The 27,363-nt window shown below is 35.8% G+C and overlaps 1 protein-coding gene across 9 annotated transcripts in view; it reads right to left on the bottom strand.

Annotated features, from left to right (window-relative positions):
• EPHA5 (EPH receptor A5) overlaps positions 1-27,363 on the bottom strand; it is a 383,390-nt gene that overhangs the window by 199,384 nt on the left and 156,643 nt on the right. For 8 of the 9 annotated variants that reach the window (XR_006341773.1, XR_006341772.1, XM_043906637.1 and 5 more), the window contains exon 4: positions 1,125-1,280. The exons of the other annotated variant lie outside the window; for it this stretch is intronic. Coding sequence is in view for 6 of the 8 variants with exons in the window: in XM_043906637.1 (XP_043762572.1) it covers positions 1,125-1,280 (156 nt within the window). In the remaining 2 variants the exon portion in view is untranslated. The remainder of the gene's footprint in view (positions 1-1,124; positions 1,281-27,363) is intronic. 9 annotated transcript variants of the gene reach the window in all.

Genomic DNA, 27,363 nt, shown 5'->3' with positions numbered 1-27,363 from the left:
TAAAGAATGATCTTTAACAATGTGAAGTTAATAATCAATGATTTGAGAAATAATGAATATAGATTTCATTGACACTATGAAATTCAGGCACTGAAATTCAGATAAAATTTCAGTTGTGATTATTTAAGTAAAGAAACCATATGTCTTTATACATGATACCAGAGAGTACTAAATTTCAAAAAAATTGTCTTCATCTTTGATGGCAACTACAACCTACAGGGATCTAAAAGAGTACAAAATGGGACATCGTGGAAAATGAATGGTAAGGGGTGTTGGGATTCACTATTCTTCCCTTTCATTTGTTTTTGTTTGATTTGCTATAGAGACGAAGACAGAAAAACTAAAGAAGTATTGTCATCAAGCAAACTAACATGTAAATTTGTTTCCTTCCCAGAAATATGTGGCACACTAGGAAAAAAAAAAAAACACCAAAACACTGACAGATATGGAAGTACCCACTGCAAATGTTGGAATAAAATGTTCATTATTCATCTATTCTAAGATTATCTGACCATATATTCAATAACAGTTAAGGACGCTCATTGCTAAAAAACACAACCACTTGAACATCCTAGTTGACAGCTGGTTTTATATTTGACTCTTAATTTGATTTGCCAGCCCTCAGCACTCCATGTGCGTGTAGTGTTTCCTGTCTTATAAATGATCTTCTTTTTGGTCTTTGTAGCTTAGTGGGGCAGGTTACAATAAGAATATAGAAGTACCATGTACTGGATATTTTTGTGATCAGAAAGTTGGCTTGCAAGAAGAGGAAAAAAAAATAAAAATGGTTTACCAGGAACAGGGGAATGGATTTGTCAAAGTCATGCTTGGCCACCATGAGCACTCAAATAAATCATAAAGTTAAAAAAAAAAAATTGTATTTGTGGTCCAGATGTTGAACTTGAAATAAGGGAAAACGGATGCTTCCCACTGTAAATGATAAAAGAGACTTGAATTTCTTAATGTTTACTCAAGAAGATTGGATTCTGGTGAAATCCTATATTGGCAAATTAAACATTATGCCTGTTTTAGGGGAAACAGTAAAAGAATGTAACAGGCTCCATCATGCTATTTCTTCAAACTGGTGAAGGTTAGCATCACCAAAGATCCATGGGTTTCCTTACTTGTGCATGCCATTGTGGGTGGATCAGACTCCCTCCTGAAATAATCCTTTTCACAGACACAAGAGGTTGAAGCTTCCTCATGGGTGTAACTGTGAGGTGGACATTTGCTGCAGCTCTGGCTGTGAGGTGAGGCTTTGAAGAACCCAGGTCTGCACACTGTCAAAAGAAATAAGAGACTAAGCTTTTCCCTGGAACATGAGTGTTTGCTTTGTGAATAATGTCATTATTTTGACTACTATACACAGATTTCATGTAACACCATCCTTTCATTCATTTCAAATTTTTTTCATAAGTTTCTGAATCATAAATAACAGGCTATTCATTCAATAATCAAATATTTATTTAAAGTATTTAAATCAAACATGATTGGAATATATTTATAATGATTCTTATGTTACAATAAATATTATAAAGATAGTCATATGTATTTAAAACAAAGTGCTTTGAATATAACTTTCATTTATGCTATTATTAGAACAACTTATGTTGAAAAAAAAAAACCAAAATTTCCACTATGCTCAGAGAATGGCACGGTACCCAATAGTTGCTCAAAATTTTGTTGTTGAATTAATAAGTCAACTAACTGTGTGCTTAGTCACTCAGTCGTATCCAACTCTTTGGGACCCTTTGGATTGTAGTCTGCCAGGCTCCTCTGTCCACGGGATTTTTCAGGCAAGAACACTGCAGTGCGCTGCCATTTCCTCCTCCAGGGGATCTTCCCGACCCAGGAACTGAATTCACATCTCCTGTGTTTTCCGCACTACAGGCGGATTCTTTACCCACTTAGCCAACAGGGAAAGATAAAACCTTCACAAAATTCTATTAGAATGGAGAGAACGCATGATAGAGCTAGTATATCATTCACATTACTATTAATATATATTATATTAATTTCAAGAGGATTCAGTCTTCAGGGTTTGTTTTTTTTTTTTTCCCCACATTTTACTCCATTTTAGAAATTTTCATTGAGATCCTTACTAATCCAACATTCATCTATTCCGGTATCAGTCATGTTTATACCACAAAAATTATAATGCTCTACAAAGGGGAAAAATGTGCCTTATTCAATTCTGCATTTACAATACTTATCACAGTGTTTGACTACAGAAAGTATTCACATATTGTTATGTAATCCACACCAGAGTGAATGACATGGCAAGAAAAATGTAACTGAACTACTCAGAATCACATGAAGAAAATCTCTGATATTTTTGTTAAGTTAGTGGTCAGGTAAGTAAATGTTAACAAACTAAGCTTCCTTATTCTGTATTCCCTAAGCTTTTATCTTTCTCTTTCTTCTCAATGGGTAATAAAGCTAAATTTCAATATTCCGATTGTCCACTATGAACCATGTGAAGACCATAAAACTGATGGTTTGATTATTTTTTTGGAGCTTAGTTAACTTAAAGCTAATCAACTATTTATGTTTTTTTTCCTATTCTAAAAATCCACTATATATACTCAAGAGAATTTACTCAAGCATCAATGAACATTTGCTAAAGCTTAAAAGTAAATTTGTATTTCCATGGAAATTCTGATAGACATAATGAAATAGGGCTAATTTTCATGTGCTATAAATGATTTGGGGTTTTAGTAATCCATGCTAAGGCTTTCTGCCATCACCATGAATAATCAGGAATTGACAAAAATGAGAAGGTATTTTTCAGTAGATCTAATTATAGCGATAGTAAAACCTAATGCTCTTATAAATTCAGACTGAATGTGAAGGTATTTGAAAGATAAGAAGAGCTTTTTGATAGTATTAGGGACATTCTTGTAGTTAAATGATTAGGAGAAGATTTAAAATATTATTTTTCTTATAATAGGATTGCTGTAGCAGCCAGTACCATTCTTAGCTAAGTTATCCAATTTTTCTTCTTTTATCCTTTTCAGTATAACTATTCTCACTTCAAACATAATTTTCTTTCAAAGACATGAACTGTCAATCCACACATTCTGCATATTTGGAACTCATTTATCATTCATGAAACAAAAGTCATTTCTTTTTAATGAATTCCTTTTAATTTAAAAACTTTATATAATATCATATATAACACTGCTTGTCAATCCTCCATGGGAAGTTCAGAAATAGGAAATGATATAAATGTAAGTAAAAAGTGGAAAATCGTATCCTTCTCTTCAGTAGAGAAGTTGAACAAAATGCTTTCAGCAGGTGGTGAGCCAGAAATTTTGCTTACCACTGGGTTACAAAGGTGAAAAAGATAGATTTGGCCCTGGCTTTATGAGTATTAAAGCCACTGCATGTGTAACTATAAATATGAGTATGCAGGAAAGAGAAAGAGCAGGGAAGTGACTATGGACACCTAATTTAGACTGGAATGCCAAAGAACACTTCAGGAAGCTGTCACCACTGATACGTAAAAGATTAGGAAAATTATCCAATTTCGAGGAGGAGTACTGCAGTGCCTTAGAGGGTAAAATCTTTTCAAAGGAGAGGAGAACAAGTAGGGAGATGGAAAACACTAAACAGTTGATCAGGGAGATAGTGGCAACAGAGAGGCAGAGATGATGTTAGGGAAGAGGATACCAGGTCAGAAACACATTATGGTTTGTAATATTTGGAACTTTTAATCAATGGGTAAAAACAGGTTATTACAATGTTGTAAGCAGGGAAATGCTAATACTAAGATCAAAGTAGTGTGTAAGAGACCATTTCTCTCTAGCATGGGCAATGGATTGACAAGGAGCATGGATGGAGGCATTTGGCCCTTTTGTCTCTGTTGCATTGGTCTGGAAACAGACAAGAGTGGTTCCAATCACTCTTATCACCACAAGAGTGATGATAGATAAGAATAGGTAAAGTCAGGAGATGAATATGAGGTAAAATCAGCAAGATTTCATCATACATTTAATAGATCAGACGTACGAGTGAAAAATCCTAACAATGACTCTAAGGTGTTTGGCTTAAACTTCACAGGCAATACTGATGCCATTTTCTCAGACAGAGAACACTAGATATGAAATGTGTTTGGGGAGATAGTAATTACGTTTAAAGTATTATTTAATTTGAGGTGGCTAAAGAAATCCAAGTAGAAGTATAAAGAGGAAAACTGTAGGGTTCAATGTATTTCAAGAAAACATATCAAAAATTCATTAATTATCCATTGCCTTCAAATCATGGTTCTAAATCCAAGTGGGACATGCAATGTTGCTACACAATTGTCTTGCCGTTCAATCGCTTAGTCATCTCCAAATCTTTGCAACTTCATGGACTGCAGCACGCCAGGCTCCCCTGTCCTTCACTATCTCCTGGACATTGCCCAAACTCATGTTCATTGAGTCGATGATGTCATCCAATCATCTCACCCTCTGTCGTCCCCTTCTCCTCCTGCCTTCAATCTTGGTATTATTTCTTTAGTTAGCATCAGTCCTCAGAATCAGCATGAGTATTCTGGAGCTGTTCCTCTTTCTTCTAACTCCTTATAAGCTCTATTCCTTTGTGATTCTCATGGTACACGCATGTGTGCTGAGAAACTAGAAGTCATCAGAGAGGAAATTTCTTACTTTTCTACCACCAAATTGTCAAAGCTGTATGTACTTGGACCTTATTCCTATTAAAAGGGAAATGTATCTTTGCTCTTGATAGTATGCCCGGTGGCTCAGATGGTAAAGAATCTATCTGCAATGCAGGAGACCTGGGTTCTATCCCTGGGTCAGGAAGATCCCCTGGAGGAGGGGATGGCTACCCAATCCAATATTCTTGCCTGGAGAATCCAGTGGACAGAGGAGCCTGACAGGCTACAGTCCATGGGGTCACAAAGAGCTGGGCATGACTGTGCAACTAACACATGTCTTTGCTGTTAGCAAATAAGAATATCCTCATTTGAATTGGAGCCCCATCTGTACTCTTAGAGTCATCTTCCAAGTGTCTATTATCCCTTTTACAAAATCAGGGGTACTCTCAATTGCCCTCTCTCTCTCCACCTCCCTCTCTCTTTTTCTCTTGGTCTCTCCCTTTCTCCTCCCTCCCTCTCTTTGTCATTAACAGGAGCCTGATACAATTTCCAGAACTCTTCAATGGAAACAAACGGAAGCAAAAACAAACCACACAGCAACAACACAATCAATCTTGACTTCATTTCTCCCCATAGCAATTACAATACCAAACAGTTTGGTTTCCATGCGGAACCTAACTTCTTAAATCAGTTTTCCACACATGCATCTCCAATTCCTCATTCTAAGTCACATGTTGACACACTCCACAACAAAACCACTCCCTTTGTTAAGAATGTAGCCCTCTGGATGCCATACTTCTCCACAGCATTTGACCATATCCTCTTTTTGGAAACTCCTATTAATTTTACTACAAAATACTAGCACAGCCTACAAGTTTCCAGACAATATTTAAGAAACCCTTTAAATGCAATCTCCTATCACACTCACTATCTCCATCAACACTAACTGACTTGCAATTTCCAGAACTTGAGAAACTTCTTTATCTGCCTTTGAATACTGAAGGAAAAGCATTCCAGGTCAAAAGACAAGAAGTGTAAATTGAGAGAACAGGGATGGTACAAAAAGCTTGTAGTCCTTGATAAGAGACTTGTATTTAATCTGGACACATCTGGAAGACTCTGTGTGTATTTATTTTTTGAGGGTGCTCTTTCTGCCAAGCACTGTGGCAGGGAATATGTGTGTGACGATGAGAAAAAAAAAAAAATTCTACACTATATTCTGAAGCAACAACACATTTAGGAGACAGAAAATAAATAATAGTCAAAAAAAGTAAAATTTACTTTTTACTTTTTAATCTTGACAATATTCAACAAAAATTATTTAGGTAAGAAGTAAAATTTTTCTAAATTCAAACTTGATATAATTCATTCAAAACAAAGGAAGCTTCTGGAGCAATGTTGTTTCATAGAACTTGTACATTACCTAAATATTTGAAAATACTATACTAGTCCATTCAAGTTGAACAAGGAACAGGACCAAAGAAACACACCCCTGTTAACATTTTCATGAGGCTATCTTAGCAGTCCTCTGGAGGAATGGAAACTAGTTTTAAAGTTCCTATTCTGTCCATGCTTCAATGCTCATTTTAAGTTCTATGTTTCCTAAGATGCTTGTGCTAAATCCATGATTACATGTTTCCTTACACATCCTCTAGACCTTTGAACCATTTGCTTAGTGTTTCTTTTATGGAAGACAGAAACTATTTTGACAAAATTTTATGTGTAGATTTTCTCATCTGCTCCCAACTCGTATAAACATTCTGGAGACTGAAAACTGTTCATTTGATTTTCATCATATGAAGCATAGTTCTTTGTATTAAGTACATATTCATCAGTATTTATGGGTATAAATAGTATGTTTCTTTCTCAGGGTCTAAATGGTACGGCAGGAACTTAAAAAAATTGTTAACGAGAAATGTCTAAATATTAAGCTCTGGCAAGAAAAAAATATAGTATTACAATTTCACTCACTACTTTAGAAGATTTGTACAAACTACCAACACTAACTCTCATATATATCAGTTTAAAAACAAGGATGTTATAGACATCAATTAAAATACAGTTTTCAGATTTAAACATAAGATGCAAGTCATCAATATTCAAATGAATGTGTGTGGGTGTGTGTGCACGCATGTGCACTCAGTCATGTCTGACTCTTTGCAACCCCATGGACTGTAATCCATCAGGCTCCTCTGTCCATGGGATATTACAGGCAAGAATACTGAAGTGGGTTGTCTTTTCCTAATCCAATTCAAATGAATAAAGGTTGTCAATTGTTTAAAAGTGTGAAAAGGTGCTGCCTAGTGATTAGGAATTCTTTCAGTCTTCAAAATTACCAAAAATGGAGAGTTGATAAGCTAGGATTTTTTCAACTATTCTCAATTAAAAATTACTTTAAATGTTTCCAAAATATTTCAGTCTTAACGATTCATCACTCTTGGGATTCTTAAGTGAATCAATTTTGCAATTCAAAGTCAATACTCAATAAGCCTGGGAAACAAGAAAAATAATTTAAATTAATGTAAAAAATATTGTTTTAGTAATTTATAATATTATAATTCTCTCCATTAGAATTAAAATAGATTATTTAAGTATATATAAAAGGCAATGGGAATAAAAATGCACAAACTGCTGTCTGTAGAGTTCAAGATACAAGTAAAGTTCAAAACATATTGGATTTATCCCATTATACTTTATTAAGAAAGACAGAAAATCACTATGAACAAGGTTTTTACCACCGTTCTTTGATATGTAAATTGTCAGAGGATATAAGCTATGTCAAATTTGCTATTTAAATAGAGTTTTCAAAATAAAGTGTCCACAAGATAGTTCAGGCAAAATTTAAAAGATGTATTAAGAATAACAGCATAAAACAACATGCTAGAAGAAAATTACAACTCAAAATATTTCCAATAACATTTACACCAAAATTTAACAATAATAGCAGATTTATTCTTACATTTGAAATTTACATTCAGTATAAAAAATAGGTATTGTGTTAAAACACTAATACATTAAAATAAGATTTTAAACTATGTAACAGTTCTTGAATACTTACAAAGAGAAACATGAGAAAGATCCTAATTTAGAATTAAGTTTCTAAATAACTTTCAATGACTGAACGCAATAGAGCTAATCGCAATATTGAAAAAATTATCAGAGAAAAATAAAAATACTGTTGATAACTACTTTAAATTTCTCTCTATATAGTATATAAATATGTATGCATGTATATAATTTAGACTCGCCAAATGTACATAGAAGCTCAAAGAAATATCTATATTCATATATAAAGAATAAAATTATTTGCTATATATCCTTTATATATTCATTCAATCAATATATGTAATAAACCAAGCCTATGTGTCATAAACAGTACTGGACATATAAATATAAGTAAAACCTAATCATTGCCATTATGCCATTAAATAACTCAGTCATGTGGCTATTGCTTATACGTTGACTGGCACATATTTGTTTGTTAAATCATTCGGTCGTGTCCAAATCTTTGCAATCCTATGGACCGTAGCCCTTTAGGCTTCTCTGTTCTTAGGGTTCTCCAGGCGAGAATACTGGAGTGGGTTGTTATGTGTTCCCCAGGGTATCTTTCTGACCTAGGGATCGAACCTGCATCACTTAAGTTTCCTGCATTGGCAGGCGGGTTCTTTTTTTTTTTTTTTTAATTTTTTTATTAGTTGGAGGCTAATTACTTCACAACATTTCAGTGGGTTTTGTCATACATTGATATGAATCAGCCATAGATTTACACTTATTCCCCATCCCGATCCCCCCTCCCATCTCCCTCTCCACCCGATTCCTCTGGGTCTTCCCAGTGCACCAGGCCCGAGCACTTGTCTCATGTATCCCACCTGGGCTGGTGATCTGTTTCACCATAGATAGTATACATGCTGTTCTTTTGAAACATCCCACCCTCACCTTCTCCCACAGAGTTCAAAAGTCTGTTCTGTATTTCTGTGTCTCTTTTTCTGTTTCGCATATAGGGTTATCGTTACCATCTTTCTAAGTTCCATATATATGTGTTAGTATGCTGTAATGTTCTTTATCTTTCTGGCTTACTTCACTCTGTATAAGGGGCTCCAGTTTCATCCATCTCATTAGGACTGGTTCAAATGAATTCTTTTTGACGGCTGAGTAAAATTCCATGGTGTATATGTACCACAGCTTCCTTATCCATTCATCTGCTGATGGGCATCTAGGTTGCTTCCATGTCCTGGCTATTATAAACAGTGCTGCGATGAACATTGGGGTGCATGTGTCTCTTTCAGATCTGGTTTCCTCAGTGTGTATGCCCAGAAGTGGTATTGCTGGGTCATATGGCAGTTCTATTTCCAGTTTTTTAAGGAATCTCCACACTGTTTTCCATAGCGGCTGTACTAGTTTGCATTCCCACCAACAGTGTAAGAGGGTTCCCTTTTCTCCACAGCCTCGCCAGCATTTATTGCTTGTAGACTTTTGGATAGCAGCCATCCTGACTGGTGTGTAATGGTACCTCATTGTGGTTTTGATTTGCATTTCTCTAATAATGAGTGATGTTGAGCACCTTTTCATGTGTTTGTTAGCCATCTGTATGTCTTCTTTGGAGAAATGTCTGTTTAGTTCTCTGGCCCATTTTTTGATTGGGTCATTTATTTTTCTGGAATTGAGCTGCAGGAGTTGCTTGTATATTTTTGAGATTAATCCTTTGTTCATAACCTAGCACACATTTTTAAAAGACACTCAAAATGACAATTTGAAAGTAGCATCCTCTGTGTGTTGTTGTTCAGTTGCCAAGTCATCTCTGACTCTTTGCAACGCCATGGACTGCATGCAGCATACCAGGCCTCCCTGTCTCTTAACCTCTCCCAGAGTTTGCCCAGGTTCATGTCCATTGAATCAGTGATGCCATCCAACCATCTCATTATCTATATCCCCCTTCACTTATTGCTTTCAGTATTTCCCAGCATTAGGATCTTTTCTAGTGAGTTGGCACTTCACATCAAGTGGACAAAATATTGGAGTTTCAGCTTCAGCATTAGTTCTTCCAATGAATATTCAGGGCTGATTTCCTTTAGGTTTGATTGGTTTGATTTCCTTGCAGCCCAAGGGACTCTCAAGAGTTTTCTCCAGCACCACAGTTCGAAAGCATCAATTCTTCAACATTCAAACTTCTTTATGGTCCAACTCTCACATCTGTACATGATTACTGGAAAGACCATAGTTTTGACTATACTGACATTTCCAGGCAAAGTGATGTCTTTGTTTTTTAACATGCTATCTAGGTTTATCATAGCTTTCCTGTCAAGAAGCAATCGTCTTCTAATTTCATTGCTGCAGTCACTGTCCTCAGTGATTTTAGAGCCCAAGAAGAGGAAATCTGCCACTGCTTCCACCTTTCCCCTTCTATTTTGCATGAAGTGATCAAATACCATGGATCTTATTTGCATGGACCATATTTGCATGGATCAAATACCATGATCTTAGTTTTGTTTTTTTTTTAATACTCAGTTAAGGCAGCTTTTTCACTCTCCTCTTTCACCGTCAACAAAAGGCTTTTTGGTACCTCTTCACTTTCTGCCATTAAAGTGGTATCATCTACATATCTGAGGTTGTTGATATTTCTCCCAGCAATTTTGATTCCAGTTAGTAACTCTTCCAGCTTGGCATTTCGCATGATGTACTCAGCATATAAATTAAATAAACAGAGTGATGATAAACTGCCTTGGCATACTCCTTTCTCAATTGTGAACCAGTCAGTTGTTTCACATAAGGTTCTAACTGTTGCTTCTTGACCTGCATATAGGTTTCTCAAGAGACAGGCAAGACGGTGTGGTATTCCCATCTCTTTAAGTGTCTTCCACAGTTTGTTATGATCCACACAGCCAAAGGCTCTATGCAGTCAGTGAAACAACAAATGATATTTTTCTGAAATTTCCTTGATTTTTCTACAATCCAGCAAATGCTGGCAATTTGATCTCTAGTTCCTCTGCCTTTTCTAAACCCAGCTTAAATAGCTGGAAGTTCTCGGTTCATGTACTGCTGAGGTCTAGCTTGAAGGATTTTGAGCATAACCTTACTAGTATGGAAGATGAGTATGACTGTCTAGTAGTCTGAACATTTTTTATAGCACTATGTATGTGTATACACATCGTAAGAGTGTGTCTGTATGTGTGTGTAAGCAAAAAACTTGTCTCTCAGTAAGATGTATCCACATATATTATTATAAATTATAATATAATTATATGAAATTGTATATAATGTATTTTATATATTTATGAAATATATTTTATGTTATACATTATAAATAAAATATATATGTGTGACTTTAGAAATTGTTTAGGATTGTATTATGTTCAGATTTTTATGTTTCCTAATCTATTCATTTATAGAAGTACTGTATCATGTAGGGTCAGTGATCAATACTAATACTGAACTTCCTCTCATAGTCTAGGGTAAGGCACCTCCTCTAGAGGTCACAATAGAACAGAGTATCTTCAGATTTAGTAAAAAATGTATTATGTACCAATATCACATCCTATTTTATTTCTAATTTTAGAACTTACATACTTCATAACTAACAGCTAGTAACATTAAAGTATTTAAAATTTGAAATATACTGAAGAAGTATGTATAGATAAAATCTATACACTAAATAAACTGGGATGCCACCCTCACCTTCTGCCACAGAGTGAGGGTGGGATGTTTCGATAGAACAGCATGTATATTATCTAGGGTGAAACAGATCACCAGCCCAGGTGGGATGCATGAAACAAGTGCTCCGGCCTGGTGCACTGGGAAGACCCAGAGGAATCGGGTGGAGAGGGAGGTGGGAGGGGGGATCGGGATGGGGAATACGTGTAAATCTATGGCTGATTCATATCAATGTATGACAAAACCCACTGAAATGTTGTGAAGTAATTAGCCTCCAACTAGTAAAAAAATGAAAAAAAATAATAATAATAAAAAATATTTTAAAAGAAAAAAAAAAAAAATAAACTGGGATGGAATATTTTTAATCCTCAAGTAAATTATGCTGATTAAATTATTACTTAATTAAAATTATCCCTTAACCAGGATATGGTTTTCTAAGATTAAACTGCTGTTCTAAACTAATTTCACTTTCACAAGTTTAAATACCAAGAGTCCTGTGGATTACTCATGAAAAGACATTATGCAGTGATATGATAATATATCTCTCCATTTTGGCAACACAGACATGCTTGAGACATAGTAACAAATCCATGAAGCCCTTTGGGGGTTTGAAATGGACAGACGGATGACCCCTAAACTGTGTAGAGTTGTAAATAGCAAAATGACCATTTTGTATTTAACTAACTGAATCTCCACTAAAATAAAAGCTATAGAAACTCAGCAACTCTTCAAAGACTTTTATAACCTGTCTATATAAGGATGGACATTTATTGAAAATAACAGAATCCATGGCATCTTTCAAAGCAAAGATTATAATTTTCCTTTAATTTTTAACTGGATTCCTCTCCAATAAAAAATTGCTATAGATAATTTTAAAGTTGTATTTTAATTACTAATTCACTGGACTTTTTGGTATCTCTATAATTTCAATGGATAAGATGTTGAGTATTTTGTTCTCCCAAATAGTATGCTTCAGTAACAGTGTGGTAGGATATGTATGAGAGTTTAAATGTGCAAAACACTTGATATTTCGTTATATATTTTCCACTTCATTAAAAATTTGATAAAATTAATTTAAAATTTTAATCAGATATTAAATTTTAATCGGGGGTTAAAAAGAGTATTAAAGAAGTTAATACTTCTTTCGGGCCTGGTGCACTGGGAAGACCCAGAGGAATCGGGTGGAGAGGGAGGTGGGAGGGGGGATCAGGATGGGGAATACGTGTAAATCTATGGCTGATTCATATCAATGTATGACAAAACCCACTGAAATGTTGTGAGTAATTAGCCTCCAACTAATAAAAAATTAAAAAAAAAAAGAAAACTAAAAAGGAGTATTTATGTTGTTAAAATGAACAGACTGCAATACAGCATTTATTTTGAAAGTATATGCAAGGTCTGGCCCAGGGTCTTTACCTTGATGGCTAAGATAAAAATAGTGCTTTCCGTTAGGAACACTTCACCTTGTACCACTGGGCATTACATCTCAGTCAACCAACTTAGAAGATAATAACACCTATGTAACAAAGTTATATTTCCTTCGATATGATGAAAATGTACAGATTGAGTATGCACTCTTATGAAATAAAGAATAAACCACATATGTAGTATAAATGAATTAGCAATAATTTTCTCCTTAAAAGTCAAGCAACAACTACAACAAAGAAAAACTTACTCCTCAGTCTTGTCAGAGAACTACTCCTCAAATTGATTACATTTGTGTTTAACTAAAACATTAATAATGCAGTTTTTTAGAAAGAGATTAACTGCAGTAAGTGTTTGAAAACTATAATTTGTATTAAAACAAAAGAAATATTTAAAACTTGCCCTGATTACTTGTGAGGAAGTGTGCTTGGATCTAGGCCGTAGCTGGTTTATATGAACATGAATACAATGAAGGAAGTATAAAGGATACATAAGACATACAGCTGTTCAAAATGTTTTCCAAATTACACACTGAGAATTCAACTGAATCAAGCATTTTTCAAATGTTCAAGCCATATCTAAGAAATTCTGTCTTTTTAAACTGAAAGCCTATGAATTAGTAAAAGCAACTGGCTAGTGCAGTTAATCTGGCAAAAGCAGCCATCTATTTGCCCCTGATTTTCAGTGTTCAAGTGTCCCACTGGGTCTCAAATTAAACAATTTCACATGTCAACATTAGGGGCACAGCTCTTTATTCACAGAATGGAAAATAATGCATTCCCAAAATAACTTGGTAAACAGTGTCCTTTAATAATATATCTTAGTTCCAGAAACTTCAAGCAGGCAAAATCTGAAAAACATTGCATAGCATTATACATTACACTATTTTCATTTATCTATGTTTAGCGCACATATCTGTTCTTCTTAATGTGATCAGTGCTACAATTTCTCAATCACTGCCACAGTTTATTTTTATGTCTTAGCTATCCAGTGATCTTAATTTCAAAACCACAATGGGTCTTGGCTTATTTTTTTTTTCCCAGACGCCAGAACATGAAGAAAAAGTAAGCCAGAAAGACAATAACTAAATGGCTGATCTCAAGATGATTACAGAGCATGTTCTTTATTTTGTAATATGGAAATTTAGACTTTTAGATTACAATCTTAATCCAAATTAGATTATGTTTTAAAGCATATTCTTCTCCACTGTCACTGTATGATTACCATCCTGCCACCATCTCACAAAACACTCCCTTTTATAATTATATGACACAGAAACAATAATTACAGTAGCCATACTAATTAACAAACTGACATATTCAGCCTGCCCACTAGTGTCAGTCAGTGAGTAGAACTCTACACAGATCCAGATAATTTAATTAGGACAATAACACTATGAAGTCGGTGCTATTAATAACTCCATTTTATAGGTACAAGGTGCCTAAGTTCTTACAACCAGCCAGCAAGTAAAGATTCTGGAAGTTCAGCATGGGTGTGTCTGGTAACACAGGTAAGCTTTCTCACCATTATCCTGGTGAGAGCAGGCCTTGAGGCACCATGTTTCTTGTTCCTGGATAACAGTCACTATAGACTTAATTAACCATTCTCAAGGGTTCAGAATTGTGGAGAACATTTCAAGTGTATTCCATGCAGTCTCAGGTAACCCAGACCGCTATTAGCAAGACCGTATTCACTACTTGTTTCATGACGGTGATGGTGTTAGGCCTCTTCCACTTGACTCTGTCTTGAATATCTTACAGATGTCGTGACTAATGTCATTCACCTTAGACTTAGCTGTTCATCACACTATAGGCAAATCTGAAAATAGTTTCAACTTGAGCTAAACAAATTCAAAATGTTCACTTCATTAGAATTTCAAACTTAAGGAACTGCCAGCAATTGTAAGGTTTATCTTTTTTAATACATTTAGGAATAAACTTTTATAAGGCTAAAATTGGACCCATGATAGTTTTTCCTTCCTTGAAACAACAAAAACATCTCAGTAGCTAGATAATCTTTGTCTTTGTGAGCTTCTAGAGATGTAGGGTATATTAATTTTATTATACTTATTGTAGTATGATATTACAATTTTAGGGAAACACCTTCTAAGAAACTACAATTTGAATAGTACAAATGACTAACCTAAAAGTTACAGATGAAAGAGGCTGAGGAAAGCATGTGCAGTGTATTACAGAACCTCACATTTTGTGTTGCTTCTCTTTCCTTCTTTCTTTCTGTCCATCTTTTAATATCATGAACATACTACACATTGAAATATTTTTCAGCATAAAACGTACAAAATTGATATTGAAACAGCAGCATTTGTTATGGACTAAGTATTTTTTGTGCCCTCAAAATTCATATGCTAATGTCCCAACTTCCAATGTGAAGGTATTAGGAGCTGGGGCCTGTGGAAGGAGCTAAGTAGATGAGATTATGAGGATGAGGCCCCCATGATGGAATTAGTGGCCTCATAAGAAAAGGAGTAGTAGCTGGGACACAGTTAATAAAAGTAAGTGTATTAGGGGTTGTGGTCAAATGGATGGTGGGCATAAAGGGATTTGAAGGCAATTGTAAAAACTTTCCCTTTTACTCAGAGAAATTACACAGTACAACATTCAGGATGGATAAGACAGGAAGCAAGAGTGAAGAGGCTACTACTGCAGTCAACCAGAAGGATGATGTTGGTTTGGTCCAGGTTGGCAGTGGAAGTGGTGTGAAACCACTGGATGATGCATATAATTGAAAGTAGAGAAAACAGCATTCTCTGACTAACTGGATGTGGGAAATAAGATAAAGAAAGGAGTAAAGCATGATTTGAGGGACTGGAAAGGTGAAACTGCTCTCATCTGATATAGAGAATTTTGCAAATGCTGCAGGTTTTCAGGGGAATATGGGAAATTCAGTTTGGAACATATTACATTTGAGAAGGATGAGACATTCTAGCGGAGGTATCAACCATACAGCCAGATAGATGGATCTAGAGTTTGAAAGATAAGTCTGGACTGAAGTAAAGAGTATTTAAGACCACGGGACTGAATATAATCTCTATTGGGAAGAGTGTGCATGAAGAAAAGAAGATGGCCCTCTACATTTAGCATCCAATACACAAAATTCCAGATGGTGTTGATTATCTTTGGCTGGGTGCTTAGGATACAAGAATACTGCCAAGAGACTCAAAGCATAGCTTTAAGCTTTTTATTTACTAATTAGTATGTCATCAAAGTTCTGGGCAAATTACTAAGATGTATTTTAACTTCATTTCTTCAGTTAAAACTCTCAAGAAATTTATGGCAAATAAATATCATCTCCATTTTACACTTAAAAGTAAACTTTACCCCTGAAATATAACCAAGAACAAAGCTGAGATTCAGACCCCATTATGTTCATTGATAACTTTGTCCCCCAAACTACTACTACCCGTATCCTTGAAGGATTTCTGGATCTTTATTCTTGAAAGGTTCCGGCTCTGTCAGCCTTCTTTCCCAAGAAGAAACTCAGCCTCACTTTCCCTCTCCACTGCTCCTTTTGGTTTCTGAAGGAAAACCCATACTTGGTTAAACAAAGTGCCACCTAGTTTTGTACTTTTTTTTTTTTTTTTAATTCAAAGACAGTCAAAATTAAGTAATACATTGTCTAGGGGAGCATTTTCACTTTTTCCTCTATAAAACATAAATTATTTCCAGTTCATTATGGCATTTTTATCAAAAATGAAGCTAAAAATCAACAGGGAAAAAATACAAAATTGTCTTTTCAAAAATACTCAATATATCATGATACATAAAGCTTCTTCCTCAGTTCAGTTCAGTCGCTCAGTTTGTGTCTGACTCTTTGCAACCCCATGGACTGCAGCACACCAGGCTTCCCAGAACTCCCAGAGCTTTTTCAAATTCATGTTCATTGAATTGGTACATCCAACCATCTGATCCTCTGTCATCCTCTTCCCCTCCTGCTTTCAGTCTTTCCCACCATCAGGGTCTTTTCAAATAAGTCAGTTCTTCACATTAGGTAGTCAAAATATTGTATTTTCAGCTTCAACATCAATCCTTCCAATGAATATTCAGGACTGATTTCCTTTAGGATGGACTGGTTGGATCTCCTTGCAGTTCAAGGGACTCTCAAGAGTCTTCTCTAACACCATAGTTCAAAAGCATCGATTTTGGTACTCAGCTTTGTTTATAGAGTCCACATCTATTCATGACTATAGGAAAAACCCTAGCTTTGACTGGATGGACCTTTGTCAGCAAAGTAATGTCTCTACTTTTCTAATACGCTATCTCGGTTTGTCAAAGCTTTTCTTCCAAGGAGCGTCTTTTAATTTCATGGCTGCAGTCACTATCTGCAGTGATTTGAGAGCCCAGAAAATAAATTCTGTCACTGTTTCCATTGTTTCCCCATCTATTTGCCATGAAGTGATGAGACCAGATGCCATGATCTTAGTTTTTTGAATATTGAATTTTAAGCCAACATTTTCACTTTCCTCTTTCACTTTCATCCAGAGGCTCTTTAGTTCTTCTTTACTTTCTGCCGTAAGGGTGGGGTCATCTGCGTAGCTGAGGTTATTGATATTTCTCCCGGCAATCTTGATTCCTGCTTGTGCTTCTTCCAGCCTGGCATTTCACATGATGTACTCTGCATATAACTTAAATAAGCAGGGTGAAATATACAGCCTTGACGTATTCCTTTCCTGATATGGGACTACTCTGTACCTGTTGCTTCTTGACCTGCATACTGATTTCTCAGGAGGCAGGTAAGGTGGTCTGGTATTCCTATCTCTTGAAGAATTTTCCACAGTTTGTTGTGATTCACACAGTAAAAGGCTTTGGCATAGTCAATAAAGCAGAAGTAGATGTATTTCTGGAATTCTCTTGCTTTTTCTCTTTTTTTCTCTTGCCAACAGATGTCGGCAATTTGATCTCTGCTTCCCCTGCCTTTTCTAAATCCAGCTTGTACATCTGGAAGTTCACAGTTCATGTACTGTTGAAGCCTGTCTTGGACAATTTTGAGCATTACTTACCAGCATGTGAGATGAGTGCAATTGTGCGGTAGTTTGAACATTCTTTGGCATTGCCTTTCTTTAGGATTGGAATGAACACTGACCTTTTCCAGTCCTGTGGCCACTACTGAGTTTTCCAGGTTTGCTGGCCTATTGAGTGCAGCACTTTCACAGCATCATCTTTCAGGATTTGAAATAGCTCAACTGGAATTCCATCACCTCCACTAGCTTTGTTCGTAGAGATGCCTCCTAAGGCCCACTTGACTTCACACTCCAGGAAGTCTGGCTCTAGGCGAGTGATCACACCATCGTAGTTATCTGGGTCATGAAAATATTTTTTGTACAGTTCTTCTGTGTATTCTTGCCACCTCTTCTTAATATCTTCTGCTTCTGTTATGTCCATACCGTATCTGTCCTTAATTGTGCCCATCTTTGCATGAAATATTCCCTTAGTATCTCTGATTTTCTTGAAGAGATCTCTAGCCTTTCCCATTTTATTGTTTTCCTCTGTTTGTTTGCACTGATCACTAGGAAGGCTTGCTTTTCTCTCCTTGCTATTCTTTGGAACTCTGGATTCAAATGGATATATCTTTCCATTTCTTCTTCACCTTTAGCTTCTCGTCTTTTCACAGCTATTTGTAAGGCCTCCTCAGACAACCCATTTGCCTTTTGATTTCTTTTTCTTGGGGATGGTCTTGATCACTGCCTCCTGTACATTGTTACAAACATCCGTCCTTAGTTCTTCAGGTACTCTGGCTACCAGATCTAATCCCTTAAATCTATTTCTCACTTCCACTGTATAATAGTGAGAGATTTGATTTAATTCACTCATACCTGAATGATCTAGTGGTTTTCCCTACTTTCTTCCATTGAAGTCTGACTTTTGCAATAAGCAGTTAATGATCCATTTCACAGTCAGCTCCCAGTCTTGTTTTTGCTGACTGTATAGAGCTTCTCCATCTTTGGCTGCCAAGAATATAATCAATCTGATTTTGGTATTGACCATCTGGTGATGTCCATGTGTAGGGTCTTCTCTTGTGTTGCCTTGTGTTTATTCTTAATACAAATAACTAAATGTTCTAAAAAGGTACTAAAGCTTCTTTCTAAAAATGTACTAAAGTTTCTTTCTAAAAATGTACTAAAGTCACCATTAACACTAGTTACTATAAATACATAATAGTTTACGTATCAGCAAGTACGGCATTGCCAGTAATAGGTAAACATACAGAGAAGTAAATGTCAAGAAAATAAGTATAAGAAATAAATGTCTTGAACTATGTTAATTTAATAAACTTTTAGAAAACATTTTAAATATGAAGACTGTAGTGTTTTATACAGATCTTATAAGTAATCACTTAAACATCAACATATCATAAGTATGAAAAGTAAATGAATACCTTTTTTCAAAATCTATCCTGCATGAAAAACTTAAAAGTCAATCTGCTGGTGAAACCTGGTGGGAAATAATCCTGACTTTTCAAAAGCCAGATGTACGATGGTTTACTAGAACTGAGTCTTCAGTCCTGTGATCAAGCTTGCCATGCAAATTTGGCCCTGAGCCTGTACAGAAAGAGGGATTCTCAAATTATGATGTGGTTTAAACAATTACAGTAATTTGTGGTTAAGAAACATGACATTTGGGAGAACTTATTTTGATGATTTATGTCATGTGTGTTTGCATTACCCACATTTTAGGGCTCTCGTCTGAAGCAATAAGAGATTACAACTGTTATTCTTAAGGAGAAACTAAATATTCTTGATAGATTTTCATTTATTTAAACACACAAATAGTAGGTAAGTCTCTGTTTTTTATAAACTCTTTCCCATTCATATTAGGTATATAAACTAGCGTTTAAATGGAATCATTCCCAGTTTTGACAAATCATATATTTTGGATGAGTACTTCACATGAAGATTTCTGAGCACTTTTGAATATGTCACATATTTTGTATGTTTGCTTTAAAGTATTTAAAACTATGCCTAGAAACAGGGCACTGACTGAATCAACTGTTACACCATTCAAAAATTTTGGAAAGGTTTCTCAATAATTGATTTTTGTTTAGTCTTTGAAATCATTTTAATATGTATTACGAGTTTGCCATGAGAATAAAAAATTCCAGTGAGAAACCACTTTTTATTCTTATCCATATAATAAAGTTAAAATGACACTTATTCAGTGTGTGTGTGTGTGTGTGTGTGTGTGTGTGGGCGTGTGCTCAGGTACTTAGTCGTGTCCCATTCTTTGCAGCCCCATGGACTGTAGCCTGCCAGGCTCCTCCATCTGTAGAATTTTCCAGGCAAGAATACTGGAGTGGGTTGCCATGCCTTCTTCCAGGGGATCTTCCTGATGCAGGGATCAAACTCATGTCTCTTATATCTCCTGCATTGGTTGGCAGGTTCTTTATCACGAGTGCCACCTGTGAAGCCCTTATTGAGCACCTACTACATGCTAAGTCTTGTCTTATATATTACCCACTTTACCTACCATTTTATCTCTTACCTCGTGAATTGTCTTCTCTCTGTAACTATGTACATCCTGCCTTTTATAGATCCCATTGCCCTCACTTCTGGAACATCTGAAAACCTTCTATTGTGGTTCTTAGTCTACCTTAAATTATCAGCAAAATCCCTTGCATCCTCAATCTCTTTTCATAGTTCCTTTAGCTTTTAGCTCTAGCAAGTACACAGTTGTGCCTGAAGACAGTAACTGTCCAGGTAACAGTTATCTCACATGCCCTCCTACCACTGGGCTTCTAAATGTGGCATTGCTCTATACTGGGCTTTCCAGATCATTTTTCCTATAGTAAATCTTATTTTTCACAGTAACTCTCACAAGACCTCCCATGATACCTTTAAAAATTCATTTTTGGTGAGCACATTTAAGTTCTACTCTCTTTAGAAAATTTCAATCACACAATTTAGGGTTACATACTATAGTTATCATGTTATCTTTGAGAGTAAAAGCAAAAGGTGAAACCTGAAATGTGTAAGTTTTTGCTTCATACCCTAGAACCTACAACATTTTCTTCCAACATCTACATTTACTTTTTTTTTTTTAATAGAGTTGCAAATTAAAGAAAGCTGAGTTTGTGAAGTAAGTCTCACAGAAAAGGCAAACCTAAACTGTTCTGGTCCTAATCATTTGAGTCACTGTTGCTTAGGTTTGCCCAAAAGGGTAGCAAAAGTAAACATTTCTCTTCCTATTCTATGTGTATCCCCAGCTACCATTCCACCCTGACGAATCCACTTCCCATTCCCTCCCACAAACATGTTATAAAGTACTTGTAGCCTACAGCAAGTTCAGCAACAGCTCTTAGCCCACTGTCTGTACTTCTTAGATTTAGAGCTACCAGAGCTTGTTGCGAAGCTCTGATACTGAAAATCATTAAATAACTTAATTTTTCCCTTCATTTTAAATTTCATCTGAGAATTCTTTTTATTTAACGAATAGCTATAACTTTCACAACACCCATCTTTGGAATTCAAGGCAACAGAAAAAGGTCTAAGACCTCACTAACTGGTTTATATTTGCTAGGGATGTTGAAAAATCTGAACTCTGTCCCAGCACTACCTCTAATGTCTTCTGTATCTTCCAAATAGGATCTGGTTCTTTTTTGTCCCAATTTTTCAAGAATATTGCAGGGTAAGAATTTTCTGCTCCTCCACCCAGTCTGCTGGGCTTTTCTGAGTAATTGATAATTGTAGTTGAACTATGTAAACAGACATATTTTCAATAATTGCACTTGACTTATTCAAAGTCAAACCCACTTTACTTTCCTCATCATTTTCATCTATCTTTCACACTGGTAAGCAAAAGACTTCTCTGTATTTAAATATAATTAAAAGAGCAAGCTTGACCCTTCTCCAAATCATCTCTGCATCAAAATTAGTTTTCCAGAGTATGGAGACTTTAATAACATATGATCTAAGCTCTATGGTTCATAGAGAACAGACTTAAAGTATCATCCAGCTCATCCAATATTTACATTACAGAAACCTCCATGCTTCCTTAATGTAAATGTAAGACTTTGAGTTAGTGTAAGGGAACCAGCAGAGGCCCTACTTATTTCATGACTGACATCTGACTGTTCATATCACACCACTGTCCTCTGCCAATAATGCTTTCCTTACACTGTGCAATCGGTCCTTCTTTAAATCTTCATTTCAAGTTTCTATTCTCATAATTCATTGTAATTGAAATGATTCAATATAAATTATACAACAGTATGAATAAGGTGGTCTCACATATCCCACATTTTATTTTAAATCACTTACTATAAGTGATACCCTGGGAATTGAGAGCATATTAAGGGAGTCTAAAAAAAGCATGATTAAGAGAAAGAGGCAAAGGATATAAAAGAAAAGCATTATCAGGTGGCTGCTAATTTGGGATCAGTTAGTGGATTTAATTTTTTTCATACTCTGTCTTCTCTATTCTTAATATTTAATCAAAGAGTATCAGTAGTTACACTAACACAAAATATATAATTGAAACATATATTTAATACAATACATGACATAGCATGTAGTATGAAAATTACTATAACATGATGGTGGTTCAGATGGTAAAGAATTTGCCTGCAATGCGGGAGACCTGGGTTTGACCCCTGGGTTGGGAAGATCCCCTGGAGGAGGACATGGCAACCCACTGCAGTATTCTTGCCTGGAGAATCCCCATGGACAGAGGAGACTGTTGGGCTAAAATCTGTGGGGTCACAAAGAGTCGGACATGGCTGAGTGGCTAATAACAAATAAAACAACAAACAAACAACATAATATAGCAGAAATTATATTATAAAGTATGTATTATATATAGGAGACCACAAAAGTAATAAAAAGCATAAAATGGCTACTGAATATTTTTTCTCTGTCCCCTGGTTCTTCATGTAAAATAAACTGAAATCATACATTGTCACAGTGACCTGGAGCTTGAGCTTAAAAGGAACAAAGTATGAAAATAGTGATCAGGAATACATTTTCACTTGGCCTGATATTTCATTTCCCTTTGCTCTTGTAATGGAGAAGACTGGCTAATTTTCCTATAGTTCTTTGTCGTCCTTTGTAAACAGCATGTGGCAGGATGTCCACCTAGCTGGGATAAAAAAGTGTTTTAACAGAAACAAAGTTGTTCTGCTGTATGATGAAAACCACATTTTATAACCAAACATGCAAACAGAAAAACAGTTTTAAGTTGAGCTTACAAATCTGATGCTGTACAATATTTTCCTTTATGAAATAGTTTGGATATCAAAGACAAGAAGCTATTAATGTGGAACTGAGGCTTTACAGAGATTTAAAAAAAAAAAAAAAAAGATGTTCCAAATAACTTTGATGAATTTGCAGATTCCTCTTGACTTTTTTAGCTGCTTCTATCTCCTCCTGAGAAAAAGAAAGCTACTGAGTAAGAGGATTAATACCTAGAGGCAAGTTGTCAAGTTCAAAGGTGCCTTTTTCCTAACCTAGAACAAAGAAGGGGAGAAATGGTGGATGTTTTGCTTCTATATCATAATAGTTGAAGGTGATTAAGCCAGTACCACAAAAATATTAGAAAACTTCAGAGTAAATATTGAACTATGAAATGCCAATATATAATTCAAAATGATTGACTCAGAAAACAACCTGGTCTCCCTTTCCAAGTACAATTGTAAATACATAAAATATTTTGCTGCAGTCTGCATTGCTTTCACTGTATTTTTCTTTCATTATATTTTTGATGGGTAAGGATTATGCCACAACCACTAGCAATGAAGATCTGAATTTGAACATTCAGCTGAATATGAAGACCTACAAGATCTTCTAGAACTAACAACAACAACAACAACAAAATGCCCTTTCCATCATAGGGGACTGGAATGCAAAAGTAGGAAGTCAAGAGATACCCGGAATAACAGGCAAGTGTGGCCTTGGAGTACAAAACGAAGCAGGGCAAAGTTATGCCAAGAGAACACACTGGCCATAGCAAACACACTCTTCCAACAACACAAGAGACAACTCTCTATGTGTACATCACCAGATGGCCAATAATGAAACCAGACTTATTATATTATTTGCAGCACAACAAACTTTGGAAAATTCTTCAAGAGATAGGAATACCAGACCACCTTACCTGCCTCCTGAGAAACCTGTATGTAGGTCAAGAAACAACAGTTAGAACTGGACATGGAACAGCAGACTGGCTCAAAACTGGGAAAGGAGTACATCAAGGCTGTATATGGTCACCCTGCTTATTAAACTTATATGCAGAGTACATCATGAGAAATGCCAGGCTGGATGAATCACAAGCTAGAATCAAGAGTGCCTGGAGAAAAATCAATAAGCTCAGATATGCAGATGACACCACCCATATGGTAGAAAGCAAAGAAGAACTAAAGAGCCTCTTGATGAAGGTGAAAGAGGAGAGTGAAAAAGTTGGCTTCAAACTCAACATTCAAAAAACTAAGATCATGATATCCAGTCCCATCACTTCATGGCAAATAGATGGGGAAACAATGGAAACAGTGACAGGCTTTATTTTTCTGGGCTCCCAAATCACTGCAGATGGTGACTGCAGCCATGAAATTAAAAGACACTTGCTCCTTGGAAGAAAAACTTTGATAAACCTAGACAACATATTAAAAAGCAGAGACATTATATTGCCAACAAAGATCTGTATAGTCAAAGCTATGGTTTTTCCATTAGTCATGTATGGATGTGAGAGTTGGACCATAAAGAAGGCTAAGTGCTGAAGAACTGATGCATTTGAGCTGTGGTGTTGGAGAAGACTCTTGAGAGTCCCTTGGACTACAAGGAGATACAAGAAGTCCATCCTAAAGGAAATCGGTCCTGAATATTCACTGGAAGGACTAATGCTGAAGCTCCAACATTTTGGTCACCTGATACGTACAGCTGATTCATTAGTAAAAACCCTGATGCTGGGAAAGATTGAAGGCAGGAGATGAAGGGGACTATGGTTGGATGGCATCACCAACTCAATGGACATGAGCTTGAGCAAACTCTGGGAGATAGTGAAGAACATGGATGCCTGACATGCTGCAGTCTGGGGAATCGCAATGAGTCAGACATGACTGAACAACTAAACAACAACAACGGCAGTACTTAAGGAAGTCTATCAAACAACTGGAGTGCTACTGTCAAAGAGAATTTAGAGAAGTGAAACTGAAATAGGTATGAATAAAATTTCTTAAAAGATGAAATGTTTTGAAGTGACTCTGTCCAAAGAGAAAGGAGTTAGATACAAAGTATAGAGAACAAAATAGATACTGTGCTATGCTTTGTTGTCTTACCAAAAGAAGACTAGATGGACAAAGATGTGATTGTTTCAAATGTTAAACCATCATATACTTTGGGCTTCCCCTATGGCTCAATGGTAAACAATCCACCTGCAATGCAGGAGATGCAGGAGACATGAGTTCAATCCCTGGGTTGGAAAGAATCCCTGGAGGAGGAAATGGCAACCTACTCCAGTATTCTTGCCTGGAAAATTTCAAGCGCAGAGGAGCCTGGTAGGCTACAGTACATGGGATTGCAAAGAGTCAGACGTGACTGTGCACGGGCACATGCGTGCACGCATGCACACACACACACACGTTATTGTTGCTTTATATTTTTATACCAGACAGGTATTTCTATGTTATTTGTGGTATGTACATTTATATACTACTTGTCACATCATTCAGTTTTGTAATTATTTCTGTATCTTATTTTCTCTTCAAACTATAAGTTCCTAAGGGATCAAAGCTTTGTTGTATATATATATACAACAATATATATATATATATATATATAGGTGTGTGTGTGGTGTGTGTGTGTATCAGTATGCCTGGTTGAAACCAATCAAGCTTTACTTGGATTATCCAAATGGAGTATCAGAAAATGACCTGTAGATAAAGGGTTAAATATTTGCAGACACATAGACAGCACACTCAGCAGATATAGCTGAGCCACCGCTTCAGTTTTCTTGCCGTGAGAACCTCTAAACAGTATGAAAAGGCAAACAGATATGACACCAGAAGCTGAGCCCCCCAGGTCAGAAGGTGTCTGATATGCTACTGGGGAAGAGCAGAGGACAATTGCTGAAAGCTCCAGAACGAAGCTGTGTGGCCAAAACAGAAATGATGCTCAGTTATAGATATGCCTGATGGTGAAAGTAAAACCTGATGCTGTAAAGAACAATACTGCATAGGAACTTGGAACATTAGGTCCAAGAATTAAGGTAAACTGGACACGGTCAAGCAGGAGATAGCAGGAATGAACATCGACCTCTTAGGAATCAGTGAACTATAATGAATGGGAATGGGTGAACTTAATTCAGACGGCCATTATATCTACTACTGCAGGCAAGAATCCCTTAGAATAAATGGAGTAGAAATGTTAAAGTTTTTAATTATGAATAAAATCTTGGTAATTTTCCATATCAATAAAGAAGTTTTTCAAGTACTCACACAAATATTTTCCCAAGAAAAAGAACACATCATATGACAATTGAAATACTGTAGACATAAGTAAATATCACAAAGCTATTAGCTATTCCTACAAAGCAAAGGAAGGGCACCTGAATTTTGTGTTTAAAAATATCTAATCCATCCAATAAAGTTCTGTTCTGTTCCACAATGATAGACATCATATAAATGTTACATCTTTTTATGAGGCATTGTCAGTTACTTTTTCCTTCCTTAAGGAAACTGCCAATACCACATGATCTTCTAAGTTCCATGTAGAGTCCCACAGTATGTATCCTGAGCTTTAAGAACAGCCTGTATTTGAAGTTGATAGATTTTTTTAAAACTTACAACTATACAATTTTCCATCTACTAAAAGACTATTAACTAGATATGTCTTCGAACAGCTGTATTAGTGAAGTGGAATTTGGCAGGAAATGCTATGACTTATATTAAAAGTCACCTTTATGACTGTGTCTGAGAAAGAGAAATGATTTGATATAATTTCACTTATCCATTCATTCACATGTTTTTGATTATTTTGTACCAGGCAATGAAATGATAATGACAAAATCTAGAAAGACAGATTTCAAATCTATTATGAATCTAATATATAGCTTTTCATATTTTAAGAAAGAAGATTTTTATATGATATATTCTTTCTGCTATCTACAGAAGTTATCGATCTATTTGCTACAAGTCTCCTCCTGCTCTTAAACTGTACAGATACACATCTACGGGCCATTCAAGTAACCTACTATACACTTTAGAACCATCGGAAAGCTATTTACTATACTCTAAAGAGCAGTGATCTGCCTTAAAGTGTTCACATTTAAAAATACAGACTTCCTCAAATGAAAAACATAAAGAAATAAAAACACAAAGACCTTATTAAAACATACAGACTCATCGTTTTCTCAAAGAGAAGAACCTTGGCATGAATAAACCATGAATGTACCATTGAAGGAATACTGTAAGAATTATCAGTTATAGCGTGTCAAATTTTTTATTTCTTTGCTTTGAACAAGTGCCATAGCATTTTTCTGAATCTGCTCTTCTATACCTTTCTCTCAAACAAACACGTTTTGAAAATCTCTTGCTAGCTGACTGCTATCTTAAGCAGAGAGGTTATAGAGATGAGCAATACTTTTCTTTCTTTGATTTTGCCATTTAGTGGACAAACTATCCTCTGCGAATTTCAGTTTCCTCATATAAAATATAATAAAAAATATACTACTGCTATCTCCCTCATTCAA

This window comes from Cervus elaphus, chromosome 6 (assembly GCF_910594005.1).
Source record: "Cervus elaphus chromosome 6, mCerEla1.1, whole genome shotgun sequence".
NCBI lineage: Eukaryota > Metazoa > Chordata > Mammalia > Artiodactyla > Cervidae > Cervus > Cervus elaphus.
Note: the sequence above shows the minus strand (reverse complement) of the source record. Positions and strands in the feature narration are given on the sequence as shown.